Genomic DNA, 21,288 nt, shown 5'->3' on the forward strand with positions numbered 1-21,288 from the left:
GAAAGAGAGAACTGCATGTGTGCTGTATAAAGTGAGACAGTGACTCACTTGGAGAGCTTTCCCATAATGAAACAGGACATGGAAAGCTTGTGTTTTAATGGAGAGAGAGAGGCAGAGAGAGAGAGAGAGAGAGAGAGGGGAAATGAAACCAGCAGATCGCAGTCTGTCCCTCCTGCTGCCTCCATTTACCATCATTGATTGTGCAGCCGGGCTGAGTTAATGCCTACCTGCTGTACTCAGATGGCCAGCATCTGTATCGACGTGTGATTGTGTATGAGAGGAAAGGAGTGGAGCGCCTGTGTGTGTTTCAGTCGGCCTTTCTCTCTTGTGTTCGCACACTATGACAGCTGAATGTTGGTGTTCTTGTCTTCTCGTGAATGTCCTCACAGCCGAGATGAGGACAACCCTCTGACATGAGGCTACTGCTCCTTTAATTAAGGGGCTCTTATAGGCTGAGGGCTGGGGTGTGAAGATTAGAATTAAAATGTAAATTTTAAAGGGTTATATTAAGGTTAGTTCAAGGTTTAAATGGGATTAGGATTAGGTTTTAGTTAAGCATATATTTTATGAAAATAGAACGAGTGCTACCGTATATTGATACCACAGAGAAGGTTTCTAAATATACTCAGTGGATGAAATCTCTGAGGTTTCCTGATCTAAATGGAGAAGTCATGCTTTTTTAAACAGCGGTTTGGGTACAGCCACCAAGGAAAAACAAACAAAGAAAAGATCTGTGATTGTGACATACACTGGAAACCTTCCTGGAAACCTTCCCTGGGTGCAAAGAACAGCAAAGCAATGACCATCTAGGGTAAAGAATTAGGTTGGATTTTGCAGATTATTACCTCATGGTTGATGATGTTAGATTACGATCAGGATTTAGGTGTAAAGGAATATATTTTTTTTACTGAGAATTAGATGAGAAGATTAATATCACACTCATGTTTGAACGCTAAATATGAAACCAGGTGACGATTATTTTGTCTTAGCCTAACATAACTACTGGAAACAGGGGAAAACTGCTTAACATGTTATGTTATTATGTTATTTAAAGTGTAAAAAGGGCACGCTGTGGTTTTAGGAAAGGTTATGTGAGGGACTATTTCTTGGCCTAAGTCTCTCGTGTGCCTGGAAACCTCAAGATGACAACAAGACCCCAAGAAGTCAGTGCGCCTGGCCAAGACATAGTCCAGTACAAAACGCTCATTGAAAACACAAATTACATTAATCTACTTATCATTAAAGTGAAAACGCACATTTCCCTAAACATCCAACTGCTCCACATGTTTTAGGCGAGAGTAGATAATTAGGGTCCTCACAGATACGGGAATATAAATGTTTGGGTCCATGTGTGAAAACAACAGCTGATCGTTTGATCAAAATCCGCTCGTGTGTCCGTTGTTCAGTAAAACCTGGTCCAAACTGGCCGGGTTCCTGTAACTCTTTCTCTCTCGGCCATCTGTTTACATGTAATTCTACCATCTACTGTTTTGTTGTTGTACTGTTCTACCATTTCTCTCCCTCTAGCTTGTCCTCACCCTTCACCCCGAGGCTGCTCGTTTCAGACCCCTGTTCCTCCCTCTGCCTTTGTTCTGTCCTCCTCTCCCCTTCCATCTATCTACCCCTCCCTCTCTGTCAATCCTTCTCCCCTGGGCCATGTGGACAGTTGGATGGCTTTGTGTTTGACACATGTGTTGGCAGGAGGCAGCATGCAAACACACTTACACACACACACATACACACCCACAAATGCACATGGAGACACACTTCCAGTTTCTATTGTCAGTAAACTGCTCAGCTGTGAGCCCCCTAGCCCTAATTCTGTATGTGTGGGGTGAGGACAGGGCCCCCATTGTCCTGCAGATTAACACACACACACACACACACACACACACACACACACACACACACACACACACACACACACACACACGCACTCCTCAGACCCCATGGGGTCTCTTAAGTGTGAATGTGCCTTGAGGCAGAAAATCAGGGGGCAATTTACGGAAGGGTCCAGCAGAGAAGATGGGGGATGTACTGCAGGCTCAATCCGCTGTTTGAAGCTTTAAAGTCAAACTGTTTGTTTTGTTTCTTATTCTGGATGATATAACAGATAGACAGTTCATGTCTTGTCATCTCTTAAAAATGTACAGGAATTGTTTTAGTGGAGTGTACTGACAATTCCCATAGTGATATACATGGAGACTGACACTCTAATGGTGCAGAAAACATGAAATTACTGTAAAATAGACATATTTTTCCGCATATTTGCGAATGATCTCTTGCCTTCCTGAATTTCTCTGTGTACACACACTGCAAGCTACAACAAAGTTATCAAAACCAAAACAATTTTCAAATTTAGATTTTTACTTTATTATTTGAATCAAATACATTGAGGGCTGTATCCTTATCACCTCTTGCTACTTCATCAGGGTGCCCTTAAAGTGACTTCACATACAGTATGTTAGTGTTGGGATGCTGGACAACAGACTCAATTTTGGTGATCACTGGTTTGAAGCAAAGCCTCCCAAAAACTAAAACCCGGAAAAGCCTCCAACCCAGCAGAATTGGGGTGCTGAGTTTGTTTGTTTGTATTTAACATGCAAATTAAACTGTAAATAAGCAGCAGTGAAATAATGAGGTGAGCCCTCATGTACTCTGAAATTCCGCCTCTATGGACACTCCGTCTTTAAAGCTTTACTATCAGTGCGGCGGGTCGTGTCTCTTTGTGATATTAGACTTCCACAATCTTCTTCTAGCACTGGGAAGGAACAACGCTTAATTGCCTATTTTTTTGTAGTTGTAATTGATTTATTTCTGCAGCAAACAGGATTACAAAATAGAAGTGATAAGATTACAGCAATTAGGCTAGTACATAAACAACCAAGAAGTTAATCTTACTTCATGTGCACACAACTGCCTAAAAATACAAATATATTACTTTTGAAGCAAATATTAATTTTACAGAAAGAATCATCAGTGAAATATTTCCCCAAGCCGTGAAACCTGAACTTGATCTCACAGCAGCATGACTTCAGTGGATACCTGTGTGTATTATGTTAAGCCTACAGTGGCTGCTTACATTCAAAACCATTGACCTACATCGGCTGGTGTCTAGAATAAGGTCGAGTCAGTTAGGAGGTTGAGGTTTACGTGTGTGCATATGCATGAATTCCATGTGTGTGCGGGGCAAAGTTAATGTGTCTAACCCATACGTCTGCTTCAGGTGATCCATGTCCGCCAGTGTGTGTGTTTACAGATCTGCACATTTCCTCTTTTCCTACTCTGAATGAGGCCAATTGACTGCCTTTGACGTGGACACACTGTGTGTGTGTGTGAGATCCAATGTGTGTCTGTGTGTGTATTTGTGTTGAGTTCCTCATATGCCTATTTTACTTTTTTAACATCTTAGAGAGTTCCTTAGTGTAGGCCATTAACACTGTACAAACTAGCTTACTTTAAAGCAAAAATTCAAAGTTTGCTGTGCGTGAAATAACGCAGCGGCGTCCATCCAGGACTTCATGGATTCATCGTATCTCACCGGTACCTGAAGCAACCCCCACCATTGCAGCCCTGTGGGCTCATTGGCTTGCTAAGGCTACAACCAGCATCTGGTTAGTTTAGCTTAGCACAACGACTAGAAACAGCTAGCTTGACTCTGTCCACCAGTACCTCAAATGCTGTCCAATCAACACAATATATCTTGTTTGTCTAATCACTTCTAAAACCGTTGTGTAAAAATGGCAACTCAGCGAGGGTTAAGTGCTGGAGTACTTCTTGAGGAGTTGTCAAGCAACCTGCAGAGGTGGGAAGCTAAGCTAACCTGGCTGTAGCTTCATATTAAACTGACAGATATGGGTGTGGTATCCATCTCTAATTCTGATTTCACTCGCCAGCAGAAAGGAAAAAAGCATATTTGCCAAAATGTCAAACTATTCCTTTCAAAGTGTGAGGTGTTTTTGTGTATCAATGTGTGTTAGTTTGTACCGACTCCGAATTAAACGCATCCTCTTATTGTTAATTGTAGATGTCTGAGAACAAAAGTCAGACATAACCATGGTTTACATTTGAATGCCTCTGCAGACATGTGATGTAATGGTGTAGTAATGATATAGTGGGAGCGGTGGTGCTGTGGGGAGTTTGGTTCCCCGGTGGTCGCTGCAGCCCTGGGAAAAGGAAGTCCATACAGGAAGTGAGCTGGCTGGGCCTCCGTCTTGTCTTGCGAACACTGTAGTCTGCTTCACCGCTGTTGTATGTATAGAATAAGTAAGAGTGCAAATGCTTCTACACACACACACACACGAGTACTTCTGCACAATAGTGTTAATATCAATGCGTGTGTGAGTGCAATGGCATGTTGGTGTGATTTGTTTTTAAATGCTACATGGAGGTGAAACGTGTAGTGTGTGTGTGTGTGAGCGGTATATGTGAATTTTTCTTTTTCTTTTTTTTTGGGAACGTGCGCATGTGCTTTCCCAAACTGTCTTCACTTTCTCGACTTTGTGAATGACTGATGTAGCTGTGGGAAAACACTCCAACGACTTCAAGCTGATAAATGAACTTAGTCATCGCATCACCTCAGAGCCAAGTGTTTTGCAGTGAAGTACAGATGTGACGACAGGAAAGAACAGAGAGCCATAGAGCAAAACAAAACAGAGCCGGCACTGGACGTAATGTGTTAAGAAATGTAAAGTAGGAAAAACAACAACTCAACAACCGTAATCTCACATCGTGGGAAGAGCCATTCGTCGTATGGAGTACTATTTCTTGATACATATACTTGTGGTAAACTTGACATGACAAGACCATGATGTCTTAAATGTGCACAAGCCCCACTCGTGCAATGTATGTGGCACGTGTAGGCGTGTGTCTATATGAGCATGTGTGCCTCTAACAGGGGGGGAGGGGAGGGGGGGAGTTGGTTTGGTTGGTTGGCTCGGTGTGAGCTCTTTGTAAGAAGGAGGGAGGGAGGTGAACTGGGTGTTTCTCTCAACTGCCTGCTGGTCTGGTTGCTGTTGGTAACTTTGCTTGATGAGATCAGAGGGGATCGACTTTCATCCCTCCAGTTCTCTTTCTCTCTCTCTTTCTCTCTCTCAATTAAATGCAATTCAATGTGGCTTTAATTGCATGAAAGTAAAAAAATTCAATGTTGCAAAGCATTAAAATACAATAATAATATTCTCTCTCTCTCTCTTTCTCTCTCTCTCTCTCTCACTCTCTCTCTCTCTCTCACACCCTCTCTCACCCTCTCTCACTCTCACCCTCTCTCTCTCTCTCTCTCTTGGAAAGACTGAAGTGGAACTGAATCTGTAGGGGGCTGAAAGTGTGTTCGGAGCTGTAGTTGTCAGAGGAGACTGTCGTGACGGCGCTGCCTTGGAAACACTCTTTAGAGTTTGAGCGCAAGTGTGTTCGGGGAAGGAGGGAGGTGAGGAAGAAGTGATAGCCTCGGGACAGATAAGCTCCAGGGAAGGGAAAGAGGGAGGGAACAAGAGAGGGAGCAGGAGGGAGAGGTGGGTAGCTCTCTCTTTCTCTTTCAGTCAGACTTGCCGGCTGCTGGTCTCCTCGTCTGCGGTCCTCTCGGGTTCTCTCTCTGCCGGGTGGCTCAGCTGGAGGAGTTTAGCTGTTTTTTGGCTGGATTTGAACATGAACTGAAGAGCTACACGCAGCGAGACATGAGGAGAGTCACCGGAGATTCACTGTAAGCGGCTTTAACTGTGTGTTGTCTACAAGGTGTAGTGTGTCATCGCTGAAAAATGTCTTACTGAATGAGATTGCTGCTATTTCAGGAGTGTGTGTGTGTGTGTGTGTGTGTGTGTTTGTGGGACAAATAGAGTAGCAGCTACAGCTGGATGTGATGCAGTGTGCTTATTTATACGTATGTGTGTCTGAGGGTTAAAACTAGCTGAAGGTAAGATACATTTTTCTTTCTTTTACATTCGACAAGATCAGGTGTTTTTGTGACAATTTATAGTATACTCAACATTTTTCTTTCCTCTGGATGCTACCATGCACTCAGCCTCTCCTCTGTCCTCCCTCCCTCCATCTCTCTTCCCCCCTTTCTTGCTCATCTCCTGTCGCCTTTAATATGCGTAATGGTCTTGAGGCCCCAGCTGGCCAACTGGGATACCCCTGTGTGTGTGTGTGTGTGTGTGTCTGTGTGTGTTGAGAGTTCTGGGATAAGCTACCCTTAGTTCCCCCCCGCTCTTATACAATAATAGGATAGATCCTGCTTTCTATTTTTAAACAAACTGTTTGTCTGTACGTTACGAACACCCCTAATCTGCCGCCTTGCTCCACACTGCCTGCAGTAGCTTTTCTCACAGTGTGTGTGTGTGTTTGGTCTATGGATTTGGGTGGGAGGGTGTATTTGTGTGGTCCATCCTGGGATAGAGAGATAGCAGCCCTCCTTTCTGACTTTATCCTTTTGTTTTGTCAGCTGCTGACCTCAGTTTCTCTCTCTCTCTCTCTCCATCTTTTTCATTGTTTGTGTTCTCTTTATTTCTGTCAAATCCATACAGCCTTCTACCACCACAGCCGCTGCCTGCTTTTTATAGTTAGTGCCTCTATTTAAATAACCACCTTTTTTTTAGGCTCTGTTTTTAATTTTTCTCTTTGCTCGTCTGGTCTGTCTTTCTCTGGTTGCATTGTGAGAACAGTGGGGAGGTGTCGAGCTGTTAATATGTGTAAATGCTTATGTGTGTGGATGCACTCGCCCATGTCAAATGTCCTGGCACAGAACCCTATGTTCCACTTTGCACAGTACAACAACACTGGGGTGAGACAGACCCATAAAACATGAGCATCTAAGTGTGTGTCAGAGTTATGGCTGCATTTTGTTCCCCATTGTCTTTTATCGTTTGTCTCATCAATGAATTGCTTTGTCGATAAAATGTCAGAAAATAGCGAGAAATGCTCTTCCTGACTTTCCAGAGCCCAGAGTGACACCTTCAAATTGCTTGTTTTGTTCAACCACCAGTCCAAAACCCAAATCTATTCAGTTTACAATGATATAAAAGAGAGAAAAGCCGCAAATCCTCTAATTTTAGAGCTCGAAATGACATGTTTGGTATTTCTTACCATTCTAGAGATTGAAATGCTGGTCTGTCGGTCCATCACTGTGGTACTGACTGAAATATAACATTTATTTTTATTTGATACTTTGGTTTCAAACTAAATATACAGAAAATGACTTTCCGGTGCTTTGTGTTTAGTGCTAATAGCAATCATTAGCATGCTAACGCAGTGCGCTATAAGACTATAGCCTATAGAGCCTCACAGAGCTGCTAGCATGGCTGCAGTCGCCTTGTAGTCTTGATGCTTGATAAATAACTTAAATAATTTATTGATTATTAGAGTTGCTAATGTTCTGACTAATTGACTAATTAATAAAGAAACAGTTTCAACTCTATAAAGTACTGTTTGCTAGTTGATAATAAAGAAATAGCTCCTCAGTCTCCCAATTGTTTAAAGCCATCCAGTGAAACCAATGAAAACATTGGCCCAAATGTTGTTGTGGAAGTCATTCCATCATGATGACAGTGTAAAAAAGAATAATTCATGTGTTGCGTTAGACTCCAGTGGGTGTGAGAAGTTTCATCACACTCTTGTGCATTCGGGACGGATGCTAAATGAGTAAGGCGGCAGCAGTGCGTCATATTCGGGCGGACTTTGATTCAGTTTCATTACTGCTGGGGTTGTGAATCTGCCACCTGAATCTACTGCTACCCCAGAGAGAGCTTTATGGATCGCACCGCCAAGGCCTTCTGTGTGTGTGTGTGTGTGTGTGTGTGTGTGTGTGTGTGTGTGTGTGTGTGTGTGTGTGTGTGTGTGTGTGTGTGTGTGTGTGTGTGTGTGTGTGTGTGTGTGTGTGTGTGTGTGTGTGTGTGTGTGTGTGTGAGAGAGAGAGAGGAAGATTAATAGGTTTTGCGTAGGTGTCCGTAAAGGAGTGCTCAATCACTGCAGCACTAATAGTCTTCCCTTAGGGCACCATGGATTTCAAGGTGTCACAGCAGGCATGAGAGGAATAAGAACTTAGGAGCAGACGGTGTGTGTGTTTCAACCTGTCCAAATACGCTGCATTTATTTTATTTGGCAACTATTTAGTTTCAATTCCCTAGATAACCAACGATGCAAGTTCAGTATGTAAGAGAAAGAGCGAGGGAGTTTTAGGAGGGACTTTTTTCATTTTAAAAGAAGAGCGGATTAATGTGAGCAGAGGAGGAAGATGTGGGAGAGGGAACATGATTCATTAGGGAGACGGTGACTGGAGTTACTTGGAAAAATGTTCAGACTGTGATGGAAGAAATAAAGATACACTCTGCTTTTCATCAACTTGTGTTTATACAGGTCATTTCTTCCACAATTCAGTCAATTTCATCTTTGTTTGACTTAGTTTGTGCCCGTCAGTGAGCGTGTTTACTTGTTTGCAGCTGTGTGTGAATTTGTTTGTGTGCAGTGTTTTGCAGGCCGTGCTTTTCCTGCATGCTGAGCTGGTATTGATTGCCGCACGTTAGACGCTGGGGCATTTAGGTGGCAGGCCTGAGATAATTTGTACCAATTGATAGGGTGTCAGCTCGGCTGTAGCCTCCATGGATTTACAGGTACAGCGAGACAGGCGGCGAGACAAATGGACAGGTGAATAGGGAAGAAAGTAGAAAAGAAATGGGACCAAGGATGGAAAGTTGGTGAAGATAGAGAAAACAAGAGGAAACAAAGTTAAAAAGCCAAACCTATAAAGAGAGACAGTGATAAAAGAGTCCCGGTATCTTCTTCTACAACTGCCTAATAAGTCCAGAGATGTCTCTATGAGCGCACCACTTCTCCTCATCAGCTGCAAGATGAGTTGAAAGTCCCAGTCTGGAGTCTCTCCTTGTATTTTGACATCCTGTTAGGAGCCAGACGCTACAGTTTATGTCTAGCTGCGGCATCTTCAGCTACCCAGGGATTCCCTCATAAGGAATGAATGTCAGCAATGTAGAGAGGATGGTGGTTTGTTTAATCTAGTGGGTACAGCTGTTGCCATGAAGAGATATTATATACATGTGTGTCTGTTTTTCTGTGTGTTTATGAGCTCTGTTTTTTTTACTCTAGTTGCCCAAATGCCCCCCCCCCCCCCCCCCCCCCCCAGGAGTAGAAAGTGAAAGAAGTGACCACTTCATGATTCATTTTTCAGACGTCATATAGGGTTGAGGCAAAGTTGCTGTACTTTAGCATGGCAGCTAAGGCTTTAAATCAGGTCGGATTGGTTTAGAATCTGTTAACGGTGGTAAAAAGTGATACGGTCGGGCATCAGGCTGTGAATAAAAGTTCTTGAAAATGGCAAAACTTCCATATATCTGTTTTAATGAGACGCAGAACATGAGTTTGGCCTTTGCCTGTTGTCAAACTTTAAAATATTTCCTTGTGATGCTCTCCACGATGAATTTCAAGCCTCACCAGCACATCAGTGAGCGAGCAATTTTTAAATTAACACCCTCCCTAATTCTGCACTTAAATCAGAACTCACTACGACCAGAATAATTCGAGTTCACCGACCCATGAAAGGCGAGTCAAAAAGTTAATTTAGCACACTGCTGACACGTTTTAATGCTGACTCATAGCTGTTCCCCCAGGAAAAGACGGATACCTCAATAATTCAGGAGGAAGCTGCTGAATTTCTCATGTGATAACAGAGAGAGACACATGAAACGTTTGAGTTGCAGTTCATTCAATGTTTAATTGCAAGGACTGTAGTTCAAAAGGAATGTCCCTGATGTCTTGGCTGTCTTGTGGACAAGTTATGTGAACATTCCAAAGAAAGAATAGTTTGACATTTTGAGAAATATGCTTATTTGCCATTCTTTCTGGGAGTTAGATGGAAAAATCAATACCATCTTTGGACAAAGCCAGGCTGGCTGTTCCTTCTGTTTATGGATCGGACAAATATGAGGTATCAATCTTCTCATCTAACCCTCAGCAAGCGAGTGAAAACGCTCCCATGAATGTCAAACTATTCCTTTAAGATGTCTATGAAATATTCATAAACATTTGACTGCACGTGGCTTGCTAAAGAAACTCATTCTTTCCATATGGCGTATTAGTGGGGCTAGACAACAGCTGTTTCTGCTGCTGTCACCATCTGCAGGTGTCTGCCGGGATGATAACTTGTGGACCAGCTGATCTAGGACGAAGGACACACACACACACACACACACACACACACACACACAAGCACCCTCTCAGGCCAGGCATTCATACATGAGAAAGAAGAAATATTACTCAGAAAACGTAGTTTCTGTTCTTAGAGTGTTGGATCCACTGGAGAGCTTGATAGGATTCCTGTGGAAAAGTCTGCAGACATATCGGATCTGTTCTCTGAGAGTGGTGCAGTATGAGTGAGAGGTTTCTCAGCGGTTCCCTATCTCAGTGTGTGTGAGTCGGTGTGTGTGTGTGTGACTTCAAAGTCTGTCTGCCCAGTCGGAGCTTTTTGGACGGTAAATGAAACACAGCCTGAGGCCGACACACACACACACACACACACACACACACACAAAAACACACACTGTCCTCCTCTCATGCTACGTTGCGTACACACACGCATACACACACACCGCCTTCACATGCTTTTTAGTGACTGGAGCTTGTTAGTAGTACAGCAGGAGAAGCCAGATGAACTTAGCCCACACACCAGGTGCACACTTCTGTCTATCGGTCCTCTCCTTTCTTTTCCACTTTTGTGAAAAGGCTTTTTGAATAGTTTCTACTTTAATGTAACTTGTCGGCTCCTTTTTGATTCAAATTCACAACGTTTTTTGCTGAACTTCTTTATTTCAAACTTTTTATCTCACCAAGTTTACCCATTTTCTCTTTTTGCTCCCAGCCTCTCTCCTCGTCCTACCTGTCTCCCATTCTTTCAGATTAATGATATCTACCTTAAAAACATCCATACCCCTGTAGAACCCATTTCTGTTTTTTTTTTTACAAAGCAATAACAAAGCTCATAATCATAGTATAGCTGAAACAATTAGTCGATTAATAAATTAATTGATTGACAGAATATTAATCTGCAACAATCAAATAATTGTTTGTCATTTATCAAGAAACAAGCTGAACATTTTCTAGTTACCGCTTCGTTTTCGAAAGTTTGGGGAGTTCATGCTTTTCTTCGTATCCCGCCATAGTAAGTTTGACATCTGTGGATTTTAGATCTTTGGTGGACAAAGGTAGAGCTTTTGTAAATTGTGATTTGACAGTTTCTAGTCCAAATGATGAATCACTTAATCAAAAAATAATAATGAGCATATTTACACAAGAGGAAAATAATCTTTAGTTGCACCACTCCCATTTTGCATATGTGCGGCACCATGTGATCTTCCGTCTCGTCCAACCCAGCTGACGGTACAGATGACGGGAAGGGGGACGACTGTGGTCGGTCCTAAATGAGTTGGCTGAAGAAGCAGAGAAGATGGAGGGAAAGTAAACAACAGATGGCTGAAGCATGTTGCCACTATTTGCAGCAGCACACGCTGTGCCAGCCCACCACCAGCCTCTAGAGAGGCTACTACGCAACGCTGACCGTGGCGACACAGGGTCAGAGGTCAAGTGCCTCCTTGATGACAGCCCAAAATGCCAGATTGTCATTCACATGCTGTGCCAGACTGGGCCAGCGGACACACACACACTGAGAGTTTGTACAGTGTTAAATAGTGTTTTCCTTGGCTGAAGTTTGGCAGTGATGACTCTGGAATCTTCCATGCGGTGTCCACCCTTCACCCACCTGCCAGCCGTGATGACACACACTGAGGCAGCTGTGTGTGTGTGTGTGTGTGTGTGTGTGTGTGTGTCCGAGCACTGAACCCTCTCATGCTGAGGAGTGAACTGAGTGGTGGCACACATTGGCTGCCAGCTGCCATGACCTCATTCACAGCAAGGGAGACAGAAAGGGAGAGACAGAGAATGGGAAAACACGAGTGGCCAAATGAGAGGAAGATGCGTGTGTGTGTGTGTGTGTGTAGAGGGCATAGAAATTTAACACAGAATTACACCATGATCTCACTCTGTTGTGTGGTGGCCGACTGCTTTGGTGGGAATATTTGTGCTGGAGTCATCAGTCTTTGGTTAAAAATAAGAACTTTATTTATGTGGTATTAACTTTAATGCATTTTACATTTTAGAGAAACACAGAGCGTGGCCCATTTTAAAACCTTACTTTTTCAGCTCTATATTATAGGGCTTCCAGGCTTCAGTAACTGCATAGGTCACGTATAGGCTGAGTAAATATTCTAGAGGTACACTAGTATAATACTGGATTTTGTTGACACGTAACTAAGCTCGCCATCATCGAGGTGTGAGACACTCTTACCAGAAGATGCGTCAGTTCAGGGAACACATAAAATTAAATGGGTGCTTGTGGCGGGTGAGGTAAAGACAAGCAGCACATAGAGTGTTGTGTCATCCACTTCCCTGTCTGTGCCCGAGGTGTGACTGACTCTTTTCCTGTGAACAGGAAACACCCGCTGCCTTTCCTGGAAGAGATCACTACGTCAGTTTAACCACACAGAGCTGTCTGTGTGTGTTTGTGTTAGTGTGTGATCACCTTTGTAGTTGTTTCATAGACTAAGATATGCTGCACAAGACTTCTGATTGTTAAATAGAATAGCATTATGTGAACAAATTAAAACTAACTTAATTTTTTCTACTCATAAAAACCAAATGTACCACACTAAATGTACTTTATGTATGTGTAAACCAGAAATTACATAGAATAAGAAATATCAAAAGAATCGATACATCTTTCTTTTAAAGTTAATCATCTGTTCTTTTCAGCACGGTGTCTATTGTCTATGCCTATACCAAAATTCTGAAGTAAACTAAACTGAAACTGAATAAAAACTGAACTAAAACTGTCTGGCCCACACTGGAAACTAACACATTACACTGAAAATTACATAAAAATGGAAAGAACCTTCTAAAAATGAAACCACGATATCTGCAGTGGGTATTTCTCCCTACGATTTGGGTTTGTCCTGTACTCTGACATAGAGACCACAAAACATAAACATCCTTCTACTGTTACATGCGTATCATTTACTATTAAGTGTGAGGCAAGCGTAAGTCTTTGTCCCACTAAGAAATGGAGATAAGTTGTTACTGGTCTTTTTGTTTTCCTCCTGTTGTGTTGCTATTCTTGCAGACTCAACGACACATTACCTAAATGAGAGCGCGGCAGGTTCAAATCTGGGTGATGTTGCACAACTGGCGAATGTTTGCATGCATTTATTGGTATTGGCGTGTGGCTTTGTGAGGAGGATACAGAATGAGTCAGAGTAAATGTGTGTGTAAATGTGCCAGTGTGTGTGTAGTCTTGTTCATCCTGTTCATTATTTATTCCTGTCAAAACAAAGCCACACAAAATCTGTGAAACAAAGAGTTTTGCCACCGGAGAAATTCTCTTTCAGTTTCTCTTCTTGACTTTCTCTTTTAATCTCTTAATCTTTAATTTCTCTTTCCTTAATAGTTCTCTCTCTTCTCTCAACAGGAGTGCCAGCAGCTCTGTCTTTCTGACGACATTTGTGGCATGAAGCCAGATCGCATACATCCTTCATTCATCAACTCCTCCTCCTTCATCTCCCCCCACAACTCTCCGGTTAGGAACTCTCACTTCAGCTCCACCGCATTGATGAGGTAGCGTCAAGCTCTACGCAGCGCAGCACCCACCTGCACAAACACCACCCTCCCCCCTTCCGTCCCCTCCTTCTGTCAACCTTTCCATCGCAGCTATGGGGCAGAAGATCTCCGGGGGCATCAAATCGGTGGATGGTCGCGGAGAAAGCGGTGGCTCCCCGTCCTACCGACCTTCGGCTCAACACCGGCAGCACCCAGAACTGAGGGGCCCTGATTTCGCCAAGCCTCCCAGGTTGGATCTCCTACTGGACATGCCATGTGCTGGACTGGAGACCCAGCTCCGTCACGCGTGGAACCCTGAGGATCGTTCGCTCAACATCTTCATAAAAGACGATGATAAACTGACATTTCACCGCCACCCGGTTGCTCAGAGCACAGACTGCATCCGGGGGCGGGGCGGATACACAAGGGGCCTCCACGTGTGGAGGATCCACTGGCCCTCCAGGCAGCGTGGCACACACGCCGTCGTTGGGGTGGCAACCTCAGAAGCTGCTTTACATTCTGTTGGCTACACGGCGCTGGTGGGGTCGGACTGTGAATCCTGGGGCTGGGATCTGGGACGCAACCGGCTCTACCACGACAGTAAGAACAGGTCCCACAGCTCGCTGCCCTCTTACCCCTGTTTCCTGGAGCCGGAGGAGTCGTTCACCCTGCCGGACTCTCTGCTAGTGATTCTGGACATGGACGAAGGGACGCTGAGCTTCATGGCGGACGGACAGTATCTAGGAGTTGCATTTAGAGGACTGAAAGGCAAGAAGCTGTATCCCGTCGTCAGCGCTGTGTGGGGACACTGTGAGATAGCCATGAAGTACATCAACGGCTTGGATCGTAAGTATCATACATCACACCAGCAACACATTATGAGCATGGTTGAGTACTGATGAAGAGTACCCAATGCGGATATTTCATGATATCTGTCTATACAATAGTTTTTGAATTCATGGTTAGGTGGCCGTTGATACTAGAATTGGAAACTAACGGCGGTAGTCTAATCATGACATGTCGCCACATGTCCCAGGTTGTGGAAAGACTTTCAGTTGTTATGTAACTCTGTAAAGTCAGAGATTGTACATTTGACACACTCTCTTTGGCAGCAAACGGTGAAAGTTAGACAGAAAATCCACATGTTCTGCAATAGTCAAAGGAAGTGATGACACCGGTTTCCAGTTTAACAGCTCCTGGGCTGTGGTCTGTTTTTTTTTTTTTTTTTAAATAGAAATCTTCTCGATGCCGTTGCTTCCATTCAAGCCAAAAGCTCATCATGTATGAAAACAAGTTATTCGTCATGGCTTTGGGTTCTTTTCTGAGTGCAGTATTAAAAGGCAGACAGGATTTATTTTTTCTGCTGAACATTAAAGCGATGGTGATGGACGTTTGGCTGACCTCTGTTTTCAGTTAATTATAATTCTTGTTGGAGGTACAGGAGCTGACCTCCTGGATGTGAAGTTTTCTCATTTTCTCTCGTCTCTCAGACTCATTTCTCCAGTTTTCACAGAGCGGTTCTTGTGCTAGGCACCTGAGGATGATATAACAGATTATTTTCTCATACAGTATGTGGTCTTACAAATGGTACCTGCAGGTATCAACGCCATATTACTATCCTCGTTTGGTCTGTTTCAGTGATGGTCTTTTGGGTCACACTACCGTGGCTGGAAGGGGTTGTTCTGCACTAAATAATCCTGATTGTAGCAGCACTACATCTAGCTGTATCAAGAGGTTGTTGTGTCTGTGGAAACCAGCTGTGTTTTCCACAGTATGAGTTGAGGGAGACGAGTTCATAAAGAGCAGTTTGGATGTTGGGTTGAGGTATGTTTTGTTCCCAGGAGACGCTACATTGTGTTTGACTCCATGCATGTGTGTGTTATGAGAGAAGAGACAGGCCTTCTCTCCAGTCTAAGTCTAAACACTCACTCTTTGAACAGCTTGTTTGAAAAGCTCTTAGAAACACATCATGACCACCTAGTACACACAGACACACACCTGCCAGGAAGGGAAAGTGTGTGTTGTGAACACACGCTCATGATCTGACTCTGACCCCCCCCCCCCCCCCTTCCCGTGTTTGCAGAACCCCACGGGTCTTATTTGATATCACAACAGTGTGCGTTTTTTGTCGGTCACCCAGCAGAAAGCAGAGAAGAAACCCATCTGTTACGTCTGAATTTTCTTTCTCCAATCACCTCAAATTCCTCCTTGAAATGTTTCTCAGAAGTTCTTTGCTCCTAAGGGTCACCACGACATCAAGAGACTCTTTTCCTACACTCACGGGCCTCATCCTAGCTTTAGATGTGGTGGTTTTGGTCTTGAAACTAGAATATGAATCAGAATGAAACACAAAAGAGTTGGCTGAAATTCATATTCATATGTGTGGGATGTTTAGTAATCTCCTACACTCAGGCTTAGTTCAAAGTACATACTTTGGCTGTTGAAAGCAAGCTCCTCACCTCAGCCACTTCCCATTTATGGAGCCATCTGCTGGATTTCACGGCGAGTCTGTGTGATGGGCCATCCAGGAGAATATTGAGTGTGTTCAAAGCCCCCGCTCCTACAAGCACATACTTCATGCCGTGAAATGAGGTTTGACTGTTGAAAATGTGCACAGCTTAATGCATGGAAGAGAGTGAAGCTTGAAAGGCTCATCCTGATAGGTGTATCTTTAGGAATATGAAAAGAGGGAGTAGGCGGGGAAAAGGAGGCAAGCAGGGATGTGTCTGCATGAGAAACAGACACTGAGACAGCAAGACATTTAAAAATATACTTTTGTGATCAGAGAAAAGGTCCAGAAAGTGGCACATTGAAATTATACATTATAATTATATACTGTATGACACTATAATAGTCTGAAACCATAAGCCCATTTTAACAGTTTGCTAACCCCAAAAGCAACATGCATTGTTCCAAATATACACACTCCCTGCAACAAAGGGAAGCACATGGCTAATTATTATGCAGAATGACATCATCAGACTTTTCCATTTTTTTGCACATTGGAGAAGTTAGTCTTCAAGGATTTCTGCCAGCAAAGGTCTATTTGAACCCAAACCATGGAGAGTAATAGAGCAAAGTAGTGCTGCTGCCAAAACCTAAGGAGCTTTCTGGAAGAAAGCCTGAGGACTATCTTCTACAATGTGAAAACAATATTTTGACCAATACTCTGTATTTCTGGGGTGTCGGAAAAATGGCCTGTTGGTCCAATGGGACATTTTTCGGACTATTGGGGTTCCGAAACAATGGGGCGTAGGAACAATAGGCAGTCCCGAGGTGAGCAAAATGCTAGCATTCTAGGAAGCTACTGTAGCTCACAAAAGCTCAGGGAAAAATACTGTTAACTCTACGTCAGGAAGTCTGTCGCTAGCAGGTCGATAAGTCCGGGAACAATTTCTACTCCGACAGAAAACCGTTTAATAAAAGTGCATGACGACACAGTTAGTTAAGCAATAGATTCCTCTGCTTTAGATTCTCCAGCTCTCGGTTCTCCTAAAAGGTCAGCACTGTCGAAATGGTTTGCTGTTGGTCAACAGTGAAAATTCACCAAACTAATGTTTTTGCTTGAATTAACTTCACTCCCATGAGCGAATCCACTGATCACAAAATTCAATGATTTTGTCACAATATAGAAAGCAGTTTAAAAGGGTACTTTGTCATGCGACTATGTAGTCCAAAACTCTTGAACAAAATAAATGAAATCTTGTGTGTGTGTGTGTGTGTGTGTGTGTGTGTGTGTGTGTGTGTGTGTGTGTGTGTGTGTGTGTGTGTGTGTGTGTGTGTGTGTGTGTGTGTGTGTGTGTGTGTGTGTGTGTGTGTGTGTGTGTGTGTGTGTGTGTGTGTGTGTGTGTGTGTGTGTGTGTGTGTGTGTGTGTGTGTGTGGAGACAGACGAGACAAAGGCTTACTTGAGAAACAGGCCTCAAGTAGCTGAAATCCACTTGGACCACCAAACCTGAAACAATGCTTTTGGTTTCTCATTCCATTCACACACAACCACATCCAAAGCTGAGGGGTCTTGTTTGAGTTATTAGTGCTCCGGTCTTTACTCTGAATCTGAAACAAAGACTGTGACGAGAACGATATCTCCAGATTCAGAGGTGACGTAAGTAGCCTCGGGGTGCTCTCTTTGCTGCAGAGTCGGCAAACGGATTAAGATTACTGTCTGTGTGGCGGTTTCATTCATCACCACTTTTGAATTGAATCGGCTCGTATGCCCCGCAGATGACTCGGACAGTGAGAATGAAGTCATAATTGCCGTCTGCCTGTGAGCGTAGGAGAGTGTTTGAGTTGCATTGGTCAGCTGACAGACATTGTATCACATAGCTGTCTGTTGCTGCTTTCTTCCCCGGTAATTGCTGAGCGTATCATCACTTGTGAAATGTGGGAGTTTAAACTTAAATGAGTGCATCGTATAAATCTGTTCTGCGTGTTTATGAGTGTATATGGTCATGAAAAATCTCCTTGGTAGTTCGGTAATGACTTAATCGTACGGCCCTTCCCGTGAGAAGCGACTATTGGATTGTTTGTAAATTATTGTTGTGAGGGGGGAAACAACATGACTGCAGGGTATTAAAAAGAGATTTATAGACGCAGCGTCTCCTCGCCACAAACTGTTTGTTTTTCTCATCACTCCGGCTCAGGCACCGCTGCACCGCCAGCAGTTGATCATCACTTTGCTCCACCTCAGATTATTGCTCCCATTCCTGCAGTAACACGACACACACCGGCGAGACCTATATAACCAGCAGCACTCCAGGTTTATGGTAGTTTCGGGAAGATCACACAAAGCAATCGGGGTCAGGGAAGTGTGTGCACTAATGCAAATAAATGCTGAGCGAGGTTCAAATTATCCTGTAAATGTGATGTAAATTATTCATCCTTCGAGCGCTCCGACTGGAGAATTTCTCCTCTTCCATCGAGAGCTGAACAGATCCCTGTTTGCCAGATGGTGTATATTTCACTTAATTGTTGATAAATTACATGGCGACTAAACTACGTGGCGACTGTGGCTAAGTGGATAGCAGGGCCGTCTTTCAATCAGAGGGTCGGCGGTTCAATCTCCGGCTCCGCTAGTCGCATGTCGAAGTGTCCTTTAGCAAGACACTTAACCCCAAAATTGCTCCCGTAGTTGTGCCTAAGGTGTAGAAATGTGATAGACTCTGAATTGTAAGTCGCTTTGGATAAAAGCGTCTGCTAAATGACTGTAATGTAATGTAATGTACATAGAAATGTGTAATTTTGCTACCTTGAAGCTCACTCTCATCTGCTTCTGTCTAATTTGTCTGTGCATATCTCTCTCTCTCCGACACACACACACACACACACACACGCACACATCTCCGTATTCTCTCTCATCCTGTGTCTATAATTGTACCAATTACCAGCGCTTTGATTCCCTACATTGGGAGCTGTCTTAGCTTTGGGTCCCGATATGTGGCACTTTCTCTCTTTCTCCTCCTCTCTTCTCTTTGTACTCAAGCGTACATCACACCAAAATTTCAATGTGAAATCTAGCAGTTTAATCTTGCCATCTGTATCAGTTAATACACAGACCACCCAGAATAGACTTTTTCTAAACTGTTAAAGGCCACTGTTGGGCAAATATGACTGTTATCAAGTCCTTGTAAATCCAATTTGGGGGATTGGTTTTAATTCCGGTTAAAGGATTAGATTTATTTCCTGGTAGTGAAGCTAATGTCAGGGCATTTTTCTCCAGTTGCTGAATATGTGACATCATCAAGGTTTGTTATCCAACAGCTGTGATATGATTTACCAGCTCAAACCAGCTTCATCCTCGGGACAGTTTAGCTGAACCAGATGACGGGACCAATAGATGCTGTCTCAGAGGCAGAACAGGAAGCAAAGAGAGGTGAAAACAGGGAGGATAGGAACAGGGAAGTTAGGTTGAAAAGAGGGATAGAAGAGTAAAAAAGAAGGTGACGGAATGGAAGAAAAACAGACAGAGAGCTACAGGGAGAATAAGTTGAAACCAGGATAATAAGGACCATACTGGAGTTTTATCAAGAGAAGGATGGAGTCAGAATACAAAGGCATGTGAGCGGGCGGGTGTGAACATTAAGGACAAACAAACTAGAGAGCTAGCAGAGCTGTGCAGTTGTGTGAGATATCTCAGCTGATCAGCTTCTTCTGGATAGAAACTTGTCACATTGTTGAGTTTCAAAACTGCGTTGCAACACACCCATATCCCTGCACCATCCCTCGTCTATTTTTGCTGCACTGTGTGAAAAATGTCAAACACACACCATACAGTCGCAGGACTTCCAACTCTACAGAAATGTGACATTTGCACCATGCAGACACAAATACTAACGCTGGGTTTTTGTTGGCAGGGATTAATTCATACTTCAGAGTTAAAATCACTATTTCAGGCTTATTCAGGCGCCACATTCCAGCAGATCTGTCAACGAGAAGTGGCCCACTTTTGTTTTTTCCCCCTGTAAGCTGGCCTGGCCTGGCCTCCCTCTTCTCTACTATTTAGTCTGCACCACTCCAGGTCAGACCTAAACCAGCTGCTGCCGCCACTGCTGCTGCATGCAGACACCCATTCACCCAAACACTGAGAACACTGAGATCCATTCATGACCAGCTAGTTTACACGAAGGCCGTAGCACCCTGTGGTACCGTGCTTTAGTTACATTCAGTAGAGAGAGTTGGCCTTTACAGCTATGGTAATGTTGTCTTTCCCCTGTAGATCACATACAATTAAACCAGAACAGATAAGTTCTGCTAACATGCTGTCATTTACCTGTTTAAGGTGTTAGGCTATTCTCTATTAGTTGTTATTTCCTTGGCATACTTTCTTCTTCGTATAGACCCGTCAGTATAAAGGCTTGGTTTAGTTATTAATAGTTTGGGCAGCTGATGTCATTGTTGGCAAAACAAAAATCTTATCTTAAATGAATTGATCTGAAATGAGATTTTCCTTGGATTGTTTTTCTTTTCCGACGCAATATATCAGCTTCCCAGAGCATTAAAAATAAATTGGGTTAATGTGTTTCTTCTCTGAAATAATTTTCTCAGTTGCTCCTTGTGATATCAAGCGGAGATATTTTTGGTTTTATCTGCTGCGGTTTTGAGATATTCATCTCTCTGTCGACACTGCAACACAATGAAGGTGAAGTTTAATTTGGAGGATAACTCAACAGAAAACTGTCTTTCCAGAGACGAGTTACTTCTTTCTACTGAAGAAATAGTTCCGAATATACTTGCCCCAGGGAGGTCTGTAGATAATCCTGTGAAGCTTTGTAAAAGTATTCAGCTTGTGAAATTCTAATCACAAAATTGTCGCTACATGTTTGGACGCGACTTACTTATTAAGTAGGAAAATGTTTTGATTTTGGTGAACTGATCCTATAATACCAGTCTATCTCACTCTGTGCACATCACAGGTGCACTCATGTGTTTGAATTATGAATCTTCCTGTTGGGCAGAGTGACTCAGCTTCTTACTGGCAGCCTGGTTGTTAGCGAGCTAGCGCTCACACTGACTGCTGGCTGTGTGATATGTGGGTCACTAGGTTAGTTCTTTATCTTAACTTAGCTGCTACCTGCAGGCATAAGGGTTTGGACTCTGCTTTTTATGCCTCTCTGATTTCTCTCCCTTTGCTTTTTTTTTCTTTTCCT

The 21,288-nt window shown here is 43.4% G+C and overlaps 1 protein-coding gene across 1 annotated transcript in view; it reads left to right on the plus strand.

The window, feature by feature from the left end:
* Positions 1 to 5,362: 5,362 nt before the first annotated feature.
* Positions 5,363 to 21,288, plus strand: part of LOC142956785 (SPRY domain-containing SOCS box protein 4-like) — a 45,721-nt gene continuing 29,795 nt past the window's right edge. Inside the window, exons 1-2 of the mRNA XM_076098528.1 lie at positions 5,363 to 5,698; positions 13,517 to 14,490. Coding sequence (XP_075954643.1) covers positions 13,758 to 14,490 — 733 coding nt within the window. The 5' untranslated portion in view covers positions 5,363 to 5,698; positions 13,517 to 13,757. The remainder of the gene's footprint in view (positions 5,699 to 13,516; positions 14,491 to 21,288) is intronic.

The sequence above is a fragment of the Anarhichas minor genome, unplaced genomic scaffold (genome assembly GCF_050575085.1).
Source record: "Anarhichas minor isolate MPS153535 unplaced genomic scaffold, ASM5057508v1 ptg000024l, whole genome shotgun sequence".
NCBI classification, from domain to species: Eukaryota; Metazoa; Chordata; class Actinopteri; order Perciformes; family Anarhichadidae; genus Anarhichas; species Anarhichas minor.